The sequence below is a fragment of the Euprymna scolopes genome, chromosome 25, assembly GCF_053919585.1.
Source record: "Euprymna scolopes isolate OS-2025 chromosome 25, ASM5391958v1, whole genome shotgun sequence".
Lineage (NCBI taxonomy): Eukaryota > Metazoa > Mollusca > Cephalopoda > Sepiida > Sepiolidae > Euprymna > Euprymna scolopes.
The window spans coordinates 90,151,686-90,172,670 of record NC_136506.1 but is presented as its reverse complement, the minus strand read 5'-3'; the positions used below and the strand labels follow the sequence as shown (position 1 = coordinate 90,172,670).

The 20,985-nt window shown below is 31.8% G+C and overlaps 1 protein-coding gene across 1 annotated transcript in view; it reads right to left on the bottom strand.

The window, feature by feature from the left end:
• LOC145247498 (corticotropin-releasing factor receptor 2-like) overlaps window positions 1–20,985 on the bottom strand; it is a 907,054-nt gene that overhangs the window by 122,440 nt on the left and 763,629 nt on the right. The window contains exons 8-10 of the mRNA XM_080109310.1: window positions 9,375–9,435; window positions 7,513–7,582; window positions 2,358–2,437 (exon numbers count right to left, since the gene is read on the bottom strand). Coding sequence (XP_079965436.1) covers window positions 2,358–2,437; window positions 7,513–7,582; window positions 9,375–9,435 — 211 coding nt within the window. The remainder of the gene's footprint in view (window positions 1–2,357; window positions 2,438–7,512; window positions 7,583–9,374; window positions 9,436–20,985) is intronic.

Below are 20,985 nucleotides of genomic sequence, written 5' to 3'. Positions count from 1 at the left end.
AAATACCTGGCAGTGAATAAAAAATATATAAAAACAATCATTCGCCTTGGGTCCGTCTTTGTTACAACAGGTTCCAGTTCCCCAAAGATGATTGACGAATCCCCCAGGCAGGCCCAAAAGACAGAGGCGGCCAACATCAGAAACAAGTATGTCGTCAATGTATATCTTATGTTATATGTTCTGACACGCACACCCCAACACCTAGACGAGTCACGGGCCGTAAAATAGGCATTAAGGACCTAAGAGAAACAGTCCGTTACACAACAAATACAACGAATATATATACATATGGTACGGTTATGATAAGAACACGACAGCCATTTATTAGTGTCATGTATACATCAAACACATCACGATGCAAACAGTATGCACATATATAGAACCATTCCGCGACGTAAATACGTCACAAACGCAACAACGTATATACACATGTACGATTCAACTGTACATTTGTGTGGTACAATGTGGGAACATTTTTGTAATCCGTTTTCGCCCAGAAATTTGGCTGTTAAGGGGTCAAAGTTCAACAATTAGACCTTTGAGAACTCTACCAAACTCCTCCGACAATTTTGGGTAGAAACAATTGAAATTTTAGATATAGGTTCCTTGGATATAGATTTAACTTAATAACTTGAGTTGTTCCTAAAACAATAAATGTTAAGGGGTCATATAGGGGTCAAAGCAAAAAAAAAAAAAAAAAAATTTGACCTCTGCGGTCCCTACCAAATTACTCAAACAATTTCTGGTCTAAACATTTGAAATTTTACATAAAGGGTATTCAGAAATAGGGCAAGCTTTTTAATCGGTTTGAGTCGAAAATTTGAGCTACAAATATAGAAATGTATGTATGCATGTTTGCATGTCTGCCTAAAACTTTCGACAGAGGCGACGGATTTTCACAAGATCAGTATCGTTTTGAAGTTCGACCTTTCAGACGACAAATACCGAAAAATTGGCTAAAAACATTAATTTCTTCACCCTCAACTGGGCACTTTTCAACAGAGAGGGGTCGCTTTTTTGCCGATATTTTCTAAAATCATCCCCCTCTTTTCGATTGTCAAGCCTTAAGTTAAACCTACGTTACTTCTGGTTTGCCAGTGGTCGTAACAGCAAAGACGTCAGGTTTTTCCCGTTCTTTTCCTCCTTCGCGGTACGGGTTCGAGCCTGCCTTCCTACTATCACTTTTTTTTTGCTCAACACACACCTCCAAACACCGGGCAACGCCGGGCACCCATGCTAGTCATTATAAAAAAGTGTTATCTTTCGACATCATACTTATACTCGAGCTCAATTAACCTTTTTGTTTATATATATATATATATATATATATATATATATATATATATATATATATATATATATATATATATATATTTGTACATTTCCCGGAAGAATTTATAAATTCCTATCAACTGGAACCAAAACTTACGAGATTATTTTAGTGCGACAGATGTCGATTTAGCTGCTTAGCTGCCATTTTGGTTTCTTCTTCTTCTTCTTCTTCTTCTTCTTCTTCTTCTTCTTCTTCTTCTTCTTCTTCTTAGTCGCTTCTTTTCCTTATTTTTTTTTCTCTCCTTTTTCTTTTTCCTTTACTTTCGCGCTTTCCTCTTCTCTGCCTTCTTTTTAATCTTTTTCTATTCTGTTTTCTTTTTCTTCTATGCTTTCCCGAAGATATGCTTTTATAATAGGAGCGAATGAACGAACGAAGCGACATTCCCGTAGGCGGATTAGACAGGCGTCCTCTAAAGGAAGAAGTTACTAGGGAATATCAAATTCATAAGCGGTTTCCAGTTATGTGTATATCCTGATCAAGGAAGATGAGGACGTTAGGTTTTTTGCAGTTCTCGTATAGAGGTGTTGACCTCCTCCAACATGTGGCACCTGGTATTTCCAAATTGGTCACTCATCCAATAATGATCAGGTTCAACGTTGCTTAACACGTCGGTGATCTAACAAGAGCTAGTATATCAACGTGACTATTTCGTATATGAAACATGAATGCACATATGTAGCCGAGAATGTTTGTATAAATAAATAACGACTATATAATAACGCAGCTCTACTAATTAGAAAGAAGTCACAGTTGAAATATATTAGGGAAGATGACAGCCTTATGTTTTTGCAGTTCCTTGCAGGAAGGAGTCGACATACTCTTACATACAGCGCTTGGTATTCCCGAATAGTCACCAATCTGGTACTGGCGAGGCTCAACATTGCTCACCACATACAAATCCTCCATGCTATTATAGGTCGTATGCTAAGTTTTGTTTATATCTCTTCATTTTTGTTATTTTCTTTTGTCTACGTAGAATAACTCGTTAATTTTGCTTCCAAGCATAAAACAAGGTTCAACTTACTTATATTGAGCCGATTCTTCCGTCTGCCTCAGTTGACAAATCAACACGCATAAAACATTGAAGAAGAAAACAAAGTTCACCTGAAAAAGAATAAAAAACGAACAATGTTACATCAACTACATCTTTTATTAAACAAAAAAAAATTAAAAACTTACTAATCGAGTATATGTGACCCAGAATAAAACCGACTTTTCGGCGGCATCCTCCGACTGTTTACACTAACTGCCAGAAGATGCCGAAGTGCTTAGCCAATCGGATTGCGAATTAAGTAAACGCTGACAGTAAATCTCCAGAATATTAAAAAAAAAAAAATCCTCTCGAAAGCTAACCCTAACCTTAAAAAAATTAAAAGAAAACCTTTTTTTCATCATAACCTAATACTGACTCTAAACCCTAACCCTAAATTAACCCTAAACTAACCCTAAGCTAATCTTAACTAGATCGCTTTGGTTCATCTTTTGAACCAGTAGAGAATTTATTAAAATATTTTTTTTTAATGGAAATTCCTCCAGACATGACACGAAGTTACTTTATGCAAGAAGCTAAAACTATTACTTCAAGGTTTAAGAATTTGCTAACGATAAATGCTAGATGGAAAACAGAAGTTCTTCCTTCTTATAATTAAACAGTACTTAACTTTCTCGTGAAAACAAAACTAACTTTTTGTACAAATTGCTTCATTGTATGTTTTTCATAAAAAAAAATACTTTTCCATAAAATACGGTGAGTATTTTTTCTTGCTTTAAATGATATTTCATCATTTTTTCTGTTTGATAACGTCGCTTCGTTTTGATTTTGACACAGAGCCGTTTTCATTCGCCATTTTTCGGTTGTTTACGTAAACAGCCAGAAAATGCCAGCAGAAAGTCGGTTTTGCCATGAGTCACAAACTGTACCAGTATCAAAGTTATAAAAAAAAAACGTTTAAAAGTATGAAACAATCTGCATGAACCTTGATCTAAATTGGTTTAATGCAAAAGTCGGACTCATTTCTCGCAACAGTGATGAGGTCAAAACTTCTTAGAATTAATCCAAGTTTAAACATACTGTGATCAAAGTAATTGCGTAAATATCTTTCAGTTTGAACTATAATATTATGGGGTCTGCATTCGCGCTGGATGCCCGTAGACTAGAAACATTTGACAGCACAGCAACAATACTGTTTATGTATATGTGATCTCAATAATATAGTAAACTAATATGCATATTGCTTTTCAACAAGACACTTTATTAATTAACTGAACCTTTTTATTGGGCCTGGTCCATTTGTCATAATGATAAGAGCGTTCGCTAATGAGCCGGGAGACCGAGGTTCAATCCTCGATCCAGTCATACCAAAGACTTAAAAAATGGTACTTAACGTTTTCTTGCTAAACAGTATTATAAGGAGATGATCAGGGGTAGGTGGAGTGATCCTGGCAATGGAGTGGTACTCTCGCTACACCTCGATGTAACAGCTAATGAAAAGGGAGCATTTGGGTCGTCGTTAACTATAGTTGGCTACTTATTATTTTTTTAATTCAGCACTAGTTTTCATTTGAATCTCAACTTTACTGTTTAGAAATATTACTCGTATTATTTTGTGCAAGTCAATAGAATTTAGAAATGTCAATAGTAGTGGTTTCTGGCTTTTAGTTTTGATATCAGAACAGTTATTTATGCGCTACTATTCTGTTCCTTTCGCTTTAATTTCTTTTTTCTTTTCTTTCCTGTCACATGTAAAAGACAAATGAACATTCTATTAGGTCGGTGCAAAAGTATTTTCAGATTAAAAATTTAATTTTGAAAATGAAAACCTATTTTTGTTTTAAATCTTCATAACAATAACGACCTTCGCTCTCTATAATTTGGTTCAATCTGTTAACGAGCGTACAGATGTCTCGCTTGTAAAACTCTTTAGGTTTTTATGTGAAATATGAATATAACTTATGTTCACTCTCCTCTCGTGAGACCATCTACATGGTTTTGTAATCCTCGAAATAAATGGTAATCTGAGGGAGCTAGGCAAGGGGAATATGTTGGATGGGACAAGATATTCTAACTAATTTTTTTTCTACGAGATATTTGGTCAGTAGTGCTGTATGAAGAGGAGCACTATTATTGATTAACGAAGGTCGTTTTCAAGTCAACACGGGTTAAAACATTGCAGAAAAATATGAATAATGCTTTAATAATCTAAAAAAAAACTATAAATTAATCATGCTAACGTAAGTTGTTATAAAATATAAGAGTTTAAAATGTCCTTTCTACAAACCAGTAAAACATTTACATCGACTTGATATTTTGGTACTTCTACAGTTTAAAGCCCGTTTTTCCATCAGTCTCGATCTCCATTATCAACGCCCGGTGGACGACAGAAACCGCTGGATTATACCGAGCGAACGGAAGCCAATAAAACAATAAAAAAGAAAGAAAATAAAACAAACAACCTACTGTAATAATTTCATAAATTTTAACATTTTATTTATTTTTATGGCAGCTGTGTTTTTTTCTGTTTTTATTTGGTGGTGGGGGGGGGTAATAAAAGTTTTGTTTCTTTGAATTAGTGCATAAATATATTTATATAATTTGGTTTCTGCATGAAAAGTTATTTTGGTACTTTTTTACGACCTGCCCCAACGTAGTATAAACACCCCCAACCTCCTCATGATAATAACGGCTTTCGAAGTTTAGAGTGTTTATTTCGAAAGCCGTTCTGAATATGGGGAGGTTAGGTGTGTTTATTCCAAAAGTCGTTCTTAACATGGGGAGGTTGAGGGTGTTTATTCCGAAAGCCGTTCTTAACATGGGAAGGTTGGGGTGTTTATTCTGAAAGCCGTTCTTAACATAGGAAGGTTGGGGTGTTTAAATTCCAGCCTGGAATGATTCATTTTTCTTCATTGTGACAAAACTTGTTGCTTGATACTCTACCTTTTCTTTTCTTTTTAAACGCTTTCCTTTCCTTTCTTTTTTTTTCTTTCAATTTTTACCATCCGTTCGCTCGTGTCTCTTTTTGCTCACTCGGTATAATCCGGCGGTTTTCGCCGTTCGCCGGGCGTTGCCGAGCGAGAATCACGAAAAACGGGCTTTAACCTGCAGAAATACGATATTACAATAACTAAAATGCATATCTATACAAAGACATACGAAAGTGTTTGTTTTGCATTTACAGCAATAAAATATTTGTATTATATAATAACATGCTAAGACAATGATTGCTTGTAAGTATTATTATCTCACTAAAAATTCTCAAACAAATCAGTATTAGTGATTGCTTACTGAAAACAACAAATTGTGTTTCTTGGAATCTGAGTGACATAAAGTCCCCACAAATCCTCTTTCGATAATCGTTTCAAATCATTTTGCGTTATCATTAGCCGTTTACTATTGGTGATTAGGATTATCGACTCTCTGGAGTTTGAATTACAATTAGCCTCCCCAAAGATCCGGCACCCTCCCCAAAGTTCCGGTACCCTCCCCAAAGCCTCCCCAAAGTTCCGGTACCCTCCCCAAGGCTTACCCAAAGTTTCGGTACCCTCCCCAAGGCTTACCCAAAGTTTCGGTACCCTCCCAATGAATGTCTTGACTGTGATCTCCCTCCTCGGTCTTTCCATCTTCCGTGATCATTCACGGTTATTCAGTGTGATTCCAACCTAGGTTAGTACAATTATTGTTTTCGAGAATGTAAGCATGCGCTGCACAGCATGTTTTGCTGATGCATACGAATCGCAGACATTGCAGTGATAGATGCTTGGACAAAGGAAAATTGCGAGTACAGAAAGCTGACAATATCTGTCGCCTGACTCCAATCACTCAGAAGATATTTTTTTTTTATTTTGAAAAAAAAAATTCTCTCATTAAATAGCAATTTAAAGCTGGGATCGTTTTTTATGAATTCCACATGAATAGACACTATCTAGATAATGTATTAGATCGATTGTCTTTAATGCCCAGTCTCTGGGAGGCGGAATAGTTCCCACTAACAAAGCCCAGATTCAGTCAGAAGTAAAACGATTTGAGGAGATGGGAAGATGAGGCGGTCAGAGCCTTCCTCCCCAAGAGGACGAGTAAAAATGATAGTTAGAGAAAGTTGAACATTTACGACAGATAATTGATTTTTCTGAGAGTTGCCGGACAGTTCGGCCGATCTACTTTCACGCAGGTTGGATCCTTTGTTTATAGGCTTGTGGTTCTTGTTTGTGACGAGGAACTTTTTTTTTAATTGTTCAAGACAAGTCATAAAGCCACTTGACGTAAGGAACTAAAAAAAATTACTTAAAAGTCAAAAACTATCCTACGACAAATATTAGATGGATAGATTCTGACCCAGAAAACTGAAATTCTTCTCTTATTTCTAAGAAACATTCTTTCATGGAATATGAGGACTAAAGGACGAAATAAAGGAAGTGAGAGTCGCAAGGTTGCCGAAAATAAACACAATATATATTTTTCCTTTGTGATTGAGTTGACTGGCACTATGCGTGGGACGATCACAATCCGTGCAGTGAACGCACTTGGTCGTATTCACGAGCATATTGACGTGGTGTGGTAGTCCCTAGCAAATGCATATTCCATGGAATAAATTGACTCTATCAGTTACAAACTATTACTTTACAAAATATATGTTCACAAAGCAAATTAATCTACAAGTATAAACCAGAACATTAATCGTGAGGCTGCATAACACCGCCTGAAAAAGTAAGTGTTGGCCAGTTTCATCTGAGTCGATTTCTTCATATTGTAACGGAGCTGTACTATTGAAATGTTGATCAATAAAAAAAAAATATTTGTCTGATCAGGCTGAAATGTTAGGTACTGTTATAAAGAAGCTCCAGTTGAAATTTTCTCAGAATTTTAACTGAACTTTTAAAATCAAGGGTCAAAAGCATATAAGATGCTGGACTTCAATAAATACAATATGGACCAAGCAGCGAGACCCTACTACGATGAACAGAACTTAGGTTATCGTCAAAATTGTTACGTTAACTTTTTTTTCGTGATTTTCCTCAAAGATATATCAAAATTAAATCAATTCTGAGTTAGACCATGACCAATAGTTTGAACAAGTTTGGTGACAATTAGTCCAGTGTTGTTAGGCTGCACAAAAAGAAACATAGTTACAAGCTCTATTGAAAACGTAACCTCCTTGGCGGCGGAACTAATAAAGCATACTTACACAAAGGCTGGCAATGATTGGGATGTAGAGAAGACCTTCAATTGCTGAGAGATGCACGGGTAACCAACACCTGAAAATATCAAGAACAATGAATTCTATTGTGAAAATAAAACAACATTAATAAAAAACAAACAAACAAAGGAATTACTAGACAAATAGACGTTTTAGCTCGTTAAATATGGACAAAAGTTATGAGTACTTTGTGCTAAATTGATGGTCGAATAAGGGTAAATTTATACTAATTTTTGCATTGAATACGAATCCTTATTGATCTCTAACTGTGCATGGATAATGGACACAATAATAGGTAGTTCATTGTACTTTATCATAACAAAGGTCCATACAAAATTTCAGCCAGATCGACTCAGTAGTTACCAAGAAAAGTTGAACGGACAGGCAGACAAAGAGAAATCTGATATAGACAACATTCGACAGTACTAAACAGCACACCCCTGACCCTCGTTCCGTTTTTGAGAAACAATGAATAACGTTTACAAGGCTTGTAACGCGTGTGATTTTGGAGCAAGTGTGGCGTAATCTCAATCACACCTCTCCTGAACCGGCATTGCTTGAATCCAGTGGCAACTCCAAGATGACTGGAAACAATGCTTAAATAAGCAGAGAGCACATACAGCACATAGAATTCCAAAATGGTCACCCATTCAGTACTGACTAGCATCAGCGTTGCTTAACCATGATAATCTAACGAGAATCTGTCGGCCTACATGGTTATATCGTTAATAGCTGACTCAAATAAAGGTAAACCAAAAGTAAAATTATCATTCTCAACATCTGTTAACCCAGCGAAAACTATAAGTTCCAATAACGCAAAAAATAGACGAGGAAAGTAGACAAGGTAACAGAACACTGAAAACGAAACTCTCTTTAACTGTAGCAACAAAAATTGAACGGTAAATGCCTTATTTCTGACATGGTATATAAATGTGAAGTTATTGAGAGCTGCAGAAGTAGCATGTATATAGGATAGACCGGCTGTCAATTAAAAAACATATTTCGCAACTATATTGCATTAAAAAATTAGGAAACTAGTGAGAAATCAACATCCTTAGCTAAATGGGTAAGAGAACTTCGTAGAAATTACATTAGGTACAAATTAAAATGGCCAATATCAGAAAGTGCACGAAAATATACACATAAGAAATCTGGGTACTGCAATCTCTACACTCATGAATCTTGTATATATATATATATATATATATATATATATATATATATATACGTTTTATTTTTTATTATTACCGTAAAAGTCTGAGGAAGCTACAGACGGCCAAAAAAAAAAAAACGGCCGGGTAGCTGAAACAATAATGTAACTTAACAGAAAGATACGGTAATAAAAAATAAAAAATAAAACGCATATTTGCTCTACAACAGTATTGAGCACTTTCTTCAGTTTTTATTAATTACCATTTCCACATATATATATATATATATATATATATATATATATATATATATATATATATAAAAGTCTGATGGACGGATCGCTAATATGATTCGGTAACCGAAACAAGTGTAACTAAACAGATAAAACGGTAAATAAAAATAAAACGCATATTTGCTCTACAATAGTATTGAGCACTTTCTTCATGTTTTTACTAATTACCATTTTTGCTATATATATATATATATATATAAACGATATAGTGCGGTTTATGAAATTAAAGTAGGATGAATAGTATTGACAGTAAATGTGATTCGACGAGTTACCGGTATCTCTAGTATATATAAAAGTTTGAACAGTAATTTTTAATTACAAGTTTAAATTAGATTATTAATTAAAATGGTAATAATAAATAAAAAAAATAATGGTTGAATGCAATCGTTTTAAAACAAATACTCACAGAATATCTTCATATATTTTCTTTAAAATTATCCAGACTATTACAAATGGCACTGGACCCACTAAAAAGAAAAAAAAAAGCACGTGAAAAGCAAATAGTGAACAAAGTAAATCATTAAAGCAGCAGCAGCAGCAGCAGCAGCAGCAACAACAACAACAACAACAAAAACAACAACAAACATACAAAACAGAACAAAAAACAAACAAAATACAAATAAACACGTAAGTAAGTAAATTCATTTCGAACATGTAGCGTCGATGTGTAATGCATTAAAATGCAGAAACGCGTCTGTGCGCATATCCTCTGCGCACCACTATCGTAATTAAAAACAAATAATTATATTTTGGATCAATCAGAAAACTTTCTGAATTTATTTGAAATGAGTGTATCTGAGAGCTACCCAAATTCTTTAAAAGCCAGATTTTCTTTCAATAAACCAGTGAAGTCCAGTTGACCCTAGTCTACGGATCGTTATCACTAGCCCTTCCCTCGGCAACAATTCTCTCCACTCACACATACACGAATATTAATGAACACACTCACATACAAAACTCATTGACTTATCATCGTCTGATAATCTATATCAACTTTATTCACTGAAATATATCCATTCTATTGTTGAATAGCAGGGGGTTTCATATTGGGGATCATATATCGGGGACATATAATGCAGACGTAACGATGAGGGAGACAAGACATTTATAACAGTGAGAGATGGGAGAGATGGGAATTCATTATTGAATGAATATGTATTACTGTTCTTTTACATCAGAGGGGGGATCATTACTTATGATGGCGGAGGGGGACACATTACTTGGAAGGGTTTTTTACAAAGTTTATATTAAGATGATTAACACATTACCTTCAATTGTTGAATGACGACACGAAGACAAACATATCGATGGTGATTCTTTATTTCATTTGACCGATCAAATGATTTGACGTCAGGAATTTAAATTCGGGATCTGCATAGTTTAATGTTATTTCCTTCGCTTCCAAAAGACTCTGAATCCAACCCTTTCTCTGACGAGTAGACTCAATTGTTCTGCTTCCTGCCCGACTGCCGACTCCCTTAATCTGACAAAAAATAGCTCCTATATTGAGAATTCCCTTTTTGCTATGACGTCAGATGTGTGGTTCCAAAACATGACCAACTCACATGGCTAAGCATATGTTTGCCCAAAACACACTTCTGCAAACAAAGAATTCTCAACTAACCTATCTTTTTAACCTAACCTATTTTTTACAATATATTTTTAATTTGTATTGTTCATTCTTTTTAGCTGACGTTTTTAATTCTGTTTTCATAAAAGAATGAAAAATTAATTCTTGGAATTTAACAATAGCGAAATTCTTACCTTCCAATTTGTAAATCTATTTCTGAACCTTGCTTACAAGGTTCGAGTCTCGTCTTATCCTAATCTAATTTTCCACTTATCTAACGTTCTTCTTATTTACAGGAAAAGGGGACAGCCTATTTTCCTGTAACATTATCTCACTGAAATATTTTACTAATACGAAATCAAATAAACATTAACTCTTATAAACAATGAATTATAATATATAAAAAATGAGCAGAGAAATCTCGAATACGATTTTCCTGAACCCTGAAAGTCACGGCTCTTAATTAATCGATCCAGACTTCCTCCAATGTCTCAGCTAATAAAACTTTCTTGTTTTTACAAGAACTCTAAAAATATTCATGAATATTCTGTTTTCCTAATGCTGTAAACCTTTTATTTTAAATATATATAAAATATGTCTTCTGTGAATATATGCTTTCTAAACTTATTATTTTGTTTTGTTTACAGTATGACAATGCCTCTTGTTTTTCTCATATTTTCATTGAAAATATTTCTCTGAATCCAGCTCATCCCAAAACTCCCTTCCAAAAATATCCTTCGAAATATAAAATCCCCCCAAATCTGTCGAGAACGCATCCCTAAAAACTAAAGACCTCTTCCTCATAAACATTTGAAGAAAATCTATCCAAATTATTACAAAAGGGAGAGAACTCACTGAACATAAAACAAATGATACCTCCACTAAAAAACCAAGAGTAAAAAATTATGTTCGGATATTAAAACAACAAAAAATAGATAAACAGATAAATAAATAAAAACAACACATAAGCAAATAAAACATATCAGAGTAAATCTATATATCTAAAAAAAGTGAAAGTGTCTTTCTGTGTGTATGTGTGTGTGTGTGTGGGTGTGTGTACATTTCCCTACGCAATAACTCTGTCAATTTTAAGTCTACTAACTCGAAATTTGATATACAGGGTACTGAGGTTTGGGAAAATCGATGTGATCCGTTTTCGGTCAGAAATTTTGCTGTTAAGGGGTCAAAGTTCAACGATTTGACCTTTTATGAACTCTACAAAACTCCTCCGACAATTTTGGGTCTACACACTTGAAATTTTAGATATAGGTTCCTTGGACTTAACAACTCGATTTGAGCCCAAAACAATAAATTTTAAGGGGTCATAGTGGGGTCAAATAAAAAAAAAAATTGACCGCTTTTTTTTCTTAACATACACCTACAAATACCCGGGCAACACCGGGCACCCATGTTAGTTAATTATAATCGATAATTCTTTTCCTATTTTGATCCTTATCAATATATTAATACGATGGCGTGGCTGTTATTTTGTATGCAACGATTGAATCTTTTTTCTTCTGAGTGACTGTCATTTAATTGGTGTGACCTTCAATTTCTTGTAATAAATAATTTTACTATTTGTTATTACTAATGTTATATGTAATTTTAGTTTAATCGTGGTAAAATTTATTTTTATCACGAGTAAAGAAAATTAGCTAACAAATTTTTTGATACTGATTTTCATGTCTTGTAATATGAAAATAGATTCATTTATACATATATGTATGTTTGTATATGTAAATATGTATGCATGTTCTTATATGTAAATATGTGTGGATGTTTTTATATATAAATATGTCTGTATGTTTGTATATGTGAATATGTATCTATGTTTTTATATGTAAATATGTATGCATGTTTATATATGTAAATATGTATGCATGTTTTTATATGTAAATATGTATGTATATTTATATATGTAAATATGTATGCATGTTTTTATATGTAAATATGTATGTATGTTTATATATGTAAATATGTATGTATGTTTTTATATGTAAATATGTATGTATGTTTGTACATGTAAATATGTATGTATGTTTATATATGTAAATATGTATGTATGTTTATATATGTAAATATGTATGTATGTTTATATATGTAAATATGTATGTATGTTTATATATGTAAATATGTATGTATGTTTGCATATTGTAAATATGTATGCATGTTTTTATATGTAAATATGTATGTATGTCTTTATATGTAAATATGTATGTACGTTTTTATATGTAAATATGTATGTATGTTTGTACATGTAAATATGAATGTTTGTATATGTAAATATGTATGTATGTTTGTATATATAAATATGCGTGTATGTTTGTATATGTAAATATGTATGCATGTTTGTATATGTAAATATGTATGTATGTTTGTATATGCAAATATGCATACATGTTTGTATATGTAAATATGTATGTATGTTTATATATGTAAATATGTTATGCATGTTTGTATATGTAAATATGTATGTATGTTTGTATATGTAAATATGTATGTATGTTTGTATATGTAAATATGTATGCATCTTTGTATATGTAAATATGTATGTATATTTATATATGTAAATATGTATGCATGTTTATATATGTAAATACGTATGTATGTTTGTATATGTAAATATGTATGTATATTTATATATGTAAATATGTATGTATATTTGTATATGTAAATATGTATGTATGTTTGTATATGTAAATATGTATGTATGTTTTTTATATGTAAATATGTATGTATGTTTGTACATGTAAATATGTATGTATGTTTGTATATGTAAATATGTATGTATGTTTATATATGTAAATATGTATGTATGTTTTTATATGTAAATATGTATGTATGTTTGTATATGTAAATATGTATCTATGTTTTTATATGTAAATATGTATGTATGTTTGTACATGTAAATATGTATGTATGTATGTATGTATATGTAAATATGTATGTATTTTGTATATGTAAATATGTATGTTTGTATATGTAAATATATATGTATGTTTATACATGTAAATATGTATGCATGTTTGTATATGTAAATATGTATGTATGTTTTTATATATAAATATGTATGTATGTTTTTATATGTAAATATGTATGCATGTTAATATATGTAAATATGCATGCTTGGATATGTAAATATGTATGTATGTATGTTTTTATATGTAAATATGCATGCTTGTATATGTAAATATGTATGTATGTTTGTATATGTAAATATGTATGTATGTTTGTATATGTAAATATGTACGTATGTTTGTATATGTAAATATGTATGTATGTTTATATATGTAAATATGTATGCATGTTCATATATGTAAATATGTATGTATGTTTGTATATGTAAATATGTATGTATGTTTATATATGTAAATATGTATGCATGTTTTTATATGTAAATATGTATGTATGTTTATATATGTAAATATGTATGTATGTTTATATATGTAAATATGTATGTATGTTTATATATGTAAATATGTATGTATGTTTAAATATGTAAATATGTATGTTTGTATATGTAAATATGTATGTATGTTTGTATATATAAATATGTATGTTTATATATGTAAATATGTATGTATGTTTGTATATGTAAATATGTATGTATCTTTATATATGTAAATATGTATGTATGTTTGTATATGTAAATATGTTTGTTTGTTTTTATATGCAAATATGCATGTTTGTATATGTAAATATGTTTATATATTTGTATATGTAAATATGTATGTTTATTTTTATATGTAAATATGCATGTTTGTATATGTAAATATGTATGTATGTTTGTATATGTAAATATGTATGTATGTTTTTATATGTAAATATGGATGTATGTTTGTATATGTAAATATGTATGTATGTTTTTATATGTAAATATGCATGTTTGTATATGTAAATATGTATGTATGTTTGTATATGTAAATATGTATGCATGTTTATATATGTAAATATGTTCGTATATGTAAATATGTATGCGTGTTTATATATGTAAATATGTATGCATGTTTATATATGTAAATATGTATGTGTGTTTGTATATGTAAATATGTATGTATGTTTTTATATGTAAATATGTATGTATGTTTATATATGTAAATATATATGTTTGTATATGTAAATATGTATGTATGTTTGTATATGTAAATATGTATGTATGTTTATATATGTAAATATGTATGTTTTTATATGCAAATATGTATGCGTGTTTATATATGTAAATATGTATGTTTGTATATGTAAATATGTATGCGTGTTTGTATATGCAAATATGTATGCATGTTTGTATATGTAAATATGTATGTATGTTTATATATGTAAATATGTATGTTTGTATATGTAAATGTGTATGTATGTTTATATATGTAAATATGTATGTATGTTTTTATATGTAAATATGTATGTATGTTTGTATATGTAAATATGTATGTTTGTATATGTAAATATGTATGTATGTTTATATATGTAAATATGTATGTATGTTTGTATATATAAATATGTCTGTATATGTAAATATGTATGCATGTTTGTATATGTAAATGTGTATGTATGTTTGTATATGTAAATATGTATGTATGTTTATATATGTAAATATGTATGTTTGTATATGTAAATATGTATGTTTGTATATGTAAATATGTATGTATGTTTATATATGTAAATATGTATGTATGTTTGTATATGTAAATATGTATGTATGTTTGTATATGTAAATATGTATGTTGTAATTAACCCTTTTCCCCTTCACTTACACTGATAATCTCGATTACACCGAATCTTATTCTTCCACCTTTTCCCTTCTCTTCCTTTTTTTCACCTTCTTTTTCTGCCTTCGCTTTCAATGTCTGGAATTTTAAATGGCACATAACCCCTCCCCTCTCTGCCCCTAAATATTAACATGTTTTATTTTTAAACAAATTATTCTGTTTTAGTTAAGAACCGGACTACTTCAGTGGAAGACAAACTTTATTACCTCCCCTGACAAGTGTATGTTTTTATTTTTGAAATCACAACTTTATAATATATAAAAATCGATAGAAAATTGACTCTATGATAACATATACGAAATCTGCATAAATCAAAATATGATATTTAACATATTTTATGGCCGGGCTACGCCGGCCATCCCTGCTAGCTTAGATAAATACTTTTGCAGTTTAAAAAAAAAAGAACTACAATACTATCAGAGCGTCTCCATTTACGCTGTACATCCATAAAATGCCAACATCAATATATTACATATGGAAGAGTCCGCTGTGAAATTTCTACCGGTAACGCTAGTTGATTCTACGATATTATCGATTTGCAATAATGCTAGACTAGAAATAAATGATTGGACAATCGATATTAAAAAAAATCATGTCGTCCTTTCGTTTGTATGTTGTCGGCAATTTACAATTGCCACTCCCTTGGTAACAACCCGGGCACTCTTAATTTGTTCCATCTTCCATTTCAATAAACTCGTATGTTACTCCGAAGAAAACCATTTAGAGAGTATTTTTATACGCGTTGGCAATTTTTTGATAAAATGCTGGTAAAATGAAGTGACTTAGTTGTTTTGTTTTCTCTTAGAATGTTGAAGGAATAAACCCAAAAAGAAAAAAAAACGCAAAGAAAAAATGCATTCAGAAAAACAGACAAGAACATAAAATAAAAAAGTTATATTATTGAAATTATAATACAAGAAATGACTGCCTAACCAAATGTGGTTATTTTGGAAAACAAGGTAGATAATCTCTTAACAGAGTAGATTTGAGGCTTAATTAAAGAGGTTTCTTAAGTTTACCTGCATATTAACTTCTCCGACCCATTTCCTGTTTCCATAGAAACTTTATCGGTAATATATCGCGTTAGTTAATTTCATAAAAACTTCATATGACACTGCCCAATTACGTTAACTTGATTTCTTCAAATACATGTTTATTTTTATGTATTTTTAAATATGTTTATTTACATGTAGTTTGTAAAACATGTTTATTTACACATATTTTTAAAAATATGTTTATTTACATATATTTTTAAAAATATGTTTATTTATATGTAGTTTGTAAAACATGTTTATTTACATATATTTTAAAAATATATTTGTTTACATGTATTTAAAAATGTTTATGTACATATATTTTTAAAATATGTTTATTTACATATATTTTTAAAAATATGTTTATTTACATATATTTTTAAAAATATGTTCATTTACATATATTTTTTACGCATGTATTTTAACATGTATTTTTTACATATGTTTATTTACATATACTTTTAAAATGTTTCTTATTATATATCTTTTAATATTTATTCACATATATTAAAAAATATGTACATATACATTTTAAATTAAATTTATGTGCATATAAATTTTTAAATATGTTTATTTAAATATATTTTAAAAATATGTCTATTTACATATATTAGTTAAAATATGTTTATTTACGTATAATTTTTAAATATTTTTATTTACATATATTTACATATATTTTTTAAAAATATTTTTGTTTCCCTATATTTTTAAAAATATGTTTATTAAAATATATTTTTGAAAAATATATTTATTTTCACATATTTCTAACGTTTGTATTTTTACATTATATTTTTTAATATGTTTAAATAAATTTATCTTTTAAATATGTCTATTCATATATATTTTTTATATCTATTTAGATGTATTTTAAAAATATGTTTTTTTACATATATCTTTTTAATATGTTTATTTACATATATATTTTTTTAAATATGTTTATTTACATATATTTGTTAAATATGTTTATTTACATATATTTGTTAAATATAAAACTTTCTGAAAAGTTGTAACTAACTGATTTCTATATAATTTTTTGTCTATACTTCGCGATAACTCTTGGGTGTGCCACACGGGCTCTTTAGACCTAAGGAAAACACTATTTTTAGGATGTTTTTTACCATGTTTGTCCAAAATTTTCTGTGTATGTCTAGTTAGCAGTCTTGCATGGTGGTTAACTCACATTTAAATATGTTAAGGCCTTGGAGACTTTTGGGGCTAAATAGAGGAGCAAATGATGGAGGTTGTCATTTCTTTTTTTGCATGGTGCAGAACTTAAATTAGTATGCGTTAAGGCCTAAAACTGCACTGTTTGTTAATTTTCACCAAGATTTGAATCCCTTGGGGACTTTTCTTTGGGGGGGGGCAAATGCTGAACTTAGTCATTTTTCACTGTGCATTCACGAGGGACCATGCATGATTTACTTATTAAAACAGAAATCGAGTTATTTTTTATCAAATAATTGTGCGAAAAATGGAACGAAGCAAACAAGAAAGCGGGGAACATAATTGTGTGGGGTCACAAAATTAACTAACACCTTTTATTTCCTATGACGCGTACAACAGCAAATCACTAGGAAAAGTTAATATACAGGTAAACCAGTTCTTATAATGCCCAGACGGCACAGTGAACTTGGAGATTGCTAGTCGTTCTTGACACTATCGTTATTTTCACAGTAGGTACTCGACCGAGCTCCGATCAATGATTGCCCACGCTCTAAAACCTTCACAAGAAAACCTATCTAGCTACAACCACGGTAAATAATTCCCCTTTCTTCCTCTGGTCGCATAAAATTATACAGAACTTCTATGGGCAAAATTCTCTAGATTAACAACTTATTTGTGGAACACAATGTTGTATTCCCGTGGGGGTGCGTATATATTTTGTACATATATACACGTGGATGTAACGAGTGTCTTACTGAATGTGAGTCTGTTCTTTATAGTTTTCAAAATGTCATAAAACAACTTATCCGTTGTATGTTCACATATAACGACAAAACAGGAAGGAAATAAACACCGTTGTCTCTTGCCGGACAAAGGAAGACATCGCTTCAACAAAAGAGACGAATGCCATTCTTTGGAGTTACAACATTTGACCAATTAGGGAACACACTTGGCCCATATTTGATCTTGTTGGACGGAAAGCTGCAACGAAATTTCTACCACAAACAACAGACCTCGGGTTTATTTCCTGCAATCTTCATTCCAGAATGCTGTTCACATCTTGGAAAGGTTGAATGCTGATACAGTCCTGTCTACATCTAAATTATCGATCTTTCCCCTGCTGGGTGCCATCCCATCTGTCGACCGTCTCTTTCTCGGCCACCCGTTACAAACTGACTTTTAACTTTATAAGGTCTCTCTAAACTTGTTATGTGAGGAGCTGCTAAAAACGGCCTATCCTGCCTTGACAGAGTACAAAATAGACTTCGTTAGTGGGGGATGCCCTTTTCTCTTCTCTGCAACTTCTCTCCCACAGAAGAGACGTTGAAAACTTATCTTTGTATTATCGTTATTTCCATGGCAGGTGCTCGTCTGAACTCCAATCTCTGCACCCCCTCGCCAATCTTTTACGAAAAACACCCGTCTAGCTTAATCCACTGTCAAAAACTTTCCCCACTCTTTATCTATGCCTAAATTAAAACGTAGATTCCATGAACAAAGCTGCACGCCTGTGGAACTCTGTTCCGTCTGCCTGCTTCCCACCTGACTATAACCTGGATGTCTTCAAGTTCAACGTAAACAAATTCCTGATGAACCGCCCCCTTAAGTAGACACTTTATTAAATCTCCACACTAACGTACTGTACTTACAATAACCCTTATCCCTGAGTGGCTTCCGAGCCTTGATAAGTGGTGACCATCTTGTAATCCTCCCCCCCCCAAAAAACCCTATTAAACATCCTTCTAAACATTTTATTCTTTACATATTTCTGGCTTAATTTTTTTTACATAGGAATCACTACTTATCAAGGCCCAGAGGCCACTTGAGGATAAGGGTTAATGGATATACATTAGTCGATGTGATTATAGCGTAGTAAACATAAGTAATGGGAATTTTGTAAATTGGATTACTTAGTGGGACGGTTCATCAAGAACTTGTTTACGTTGGACTTGAAGACAATCAGATTGTAGTCAGTTGGAAAGCAGGCAATCGGAAGAGAGTTCTACAGGCGTGCAGTTCTAAGAAGGAAGCTTTGTTCATGGAATCTACATTTAGGTTTAGGCACAGATAAAAATGTGAGAAATTATTGATAGTGGTTTTGGCTAGACGAGTGTTTTTCGTGAATGTTTGGCGAGGTAGGGTGCATAGATTGAAGCTCCTCAATTGTCTCATAACGTTAGCCTCTAAGATTTTCCTTGAACTTAGAGAATAACCAAAAGTCACAGGGAGCAAGGTTTGGACTATAGGGAAGGCGAGGAATTGTCTTGATACATATCTTAGTCAAATAGTCTGTGGCAAGGATGTAGTTGTTGACTGTTGAATTGAGTTTATATTAAATGCATTTTTAAGGCATGTATCCTTTATAATATCATCCAAATTGCTTTAAATAACAAGCACAGTGAAGTTATAGATCCAGCCTCTTATTTATGACATAAAAAGATTAATCTAATTTATACAAATTTTACTACTGATTGTGTTTATAATGTTATGTTTTTATAGTGCCGTTTCGTCTAGTGATTGGTACAGAAATAACCTTTTTGTAAAGAAAGATAACATAAAGAGAAGTCCACTGAGAGTTTTTATAAATGGTTTCATGTGGAGAGAATTGGCTCAAGCGATAAATACTAATGTTCCCTTAAATATTTATTTATTCTTAACTTATTTTTTTTTAACTTAACTAAAATGAGACACACACACGGACAGACACCTCGGGGTAACATTCCGATTAGATTATTACTACATTACTTGCGGTGACGTGGGGTACCTAATGTAACGTCGTTACGCTCAAACCGTATTCTTCACAGTTTAAACATTTCTCAGACCTCTACACTCTTTGGCACTGTCGGAAAGGAACAAACAAAAACAAATATATTCGACTCTACTTTTCTTTCGTTTTAGCACAAACCGTTTATTACCATTTTTCTTTCTCCCCATCTCGACACCAGCTTAAATAACTCTCTCTCTCTCTCTCTCTCTCTGTCTGTCACTGCAGGGCTACCTGTTCATCTTCCCTGTTCGCGTTTTTCTTTCTGCGACCTTACACATCTATCTTTTTCAACCGCACTTTTTCTCTGCTCCCGACCACGTGGTGTTCTTTTTTGTCTTTTTCGCGCCAGCTCGCGCACACTTCCTAATATGCATATGTGCATTTTTTTGGCTACTGCTGCTAATACCTTCGCAAGCCAACTATCTGACAGCTGCTACTAATATTTTCCCAAGCACTCATACGCTAATATGTAAGTGAAGTATACATTGGAAATCAATGAAGTTTTTTTTTCATAGGCATCACCACTTATCAAGGCCAACCAGCCACTCAAGAATAAGGGTTAAAGAGTGCACAGTAGAAATTGGACAATATAGTAATCGTTAGTAATGGTAATATAAGTAAAGAATATCTCCTACGAGGCTATGAAGTCTATTTTGAACTATCTCAAGGCAGGACAAATCCTTTCTAGCAGCTCCTGCCCAGATGTGGCAACAGTA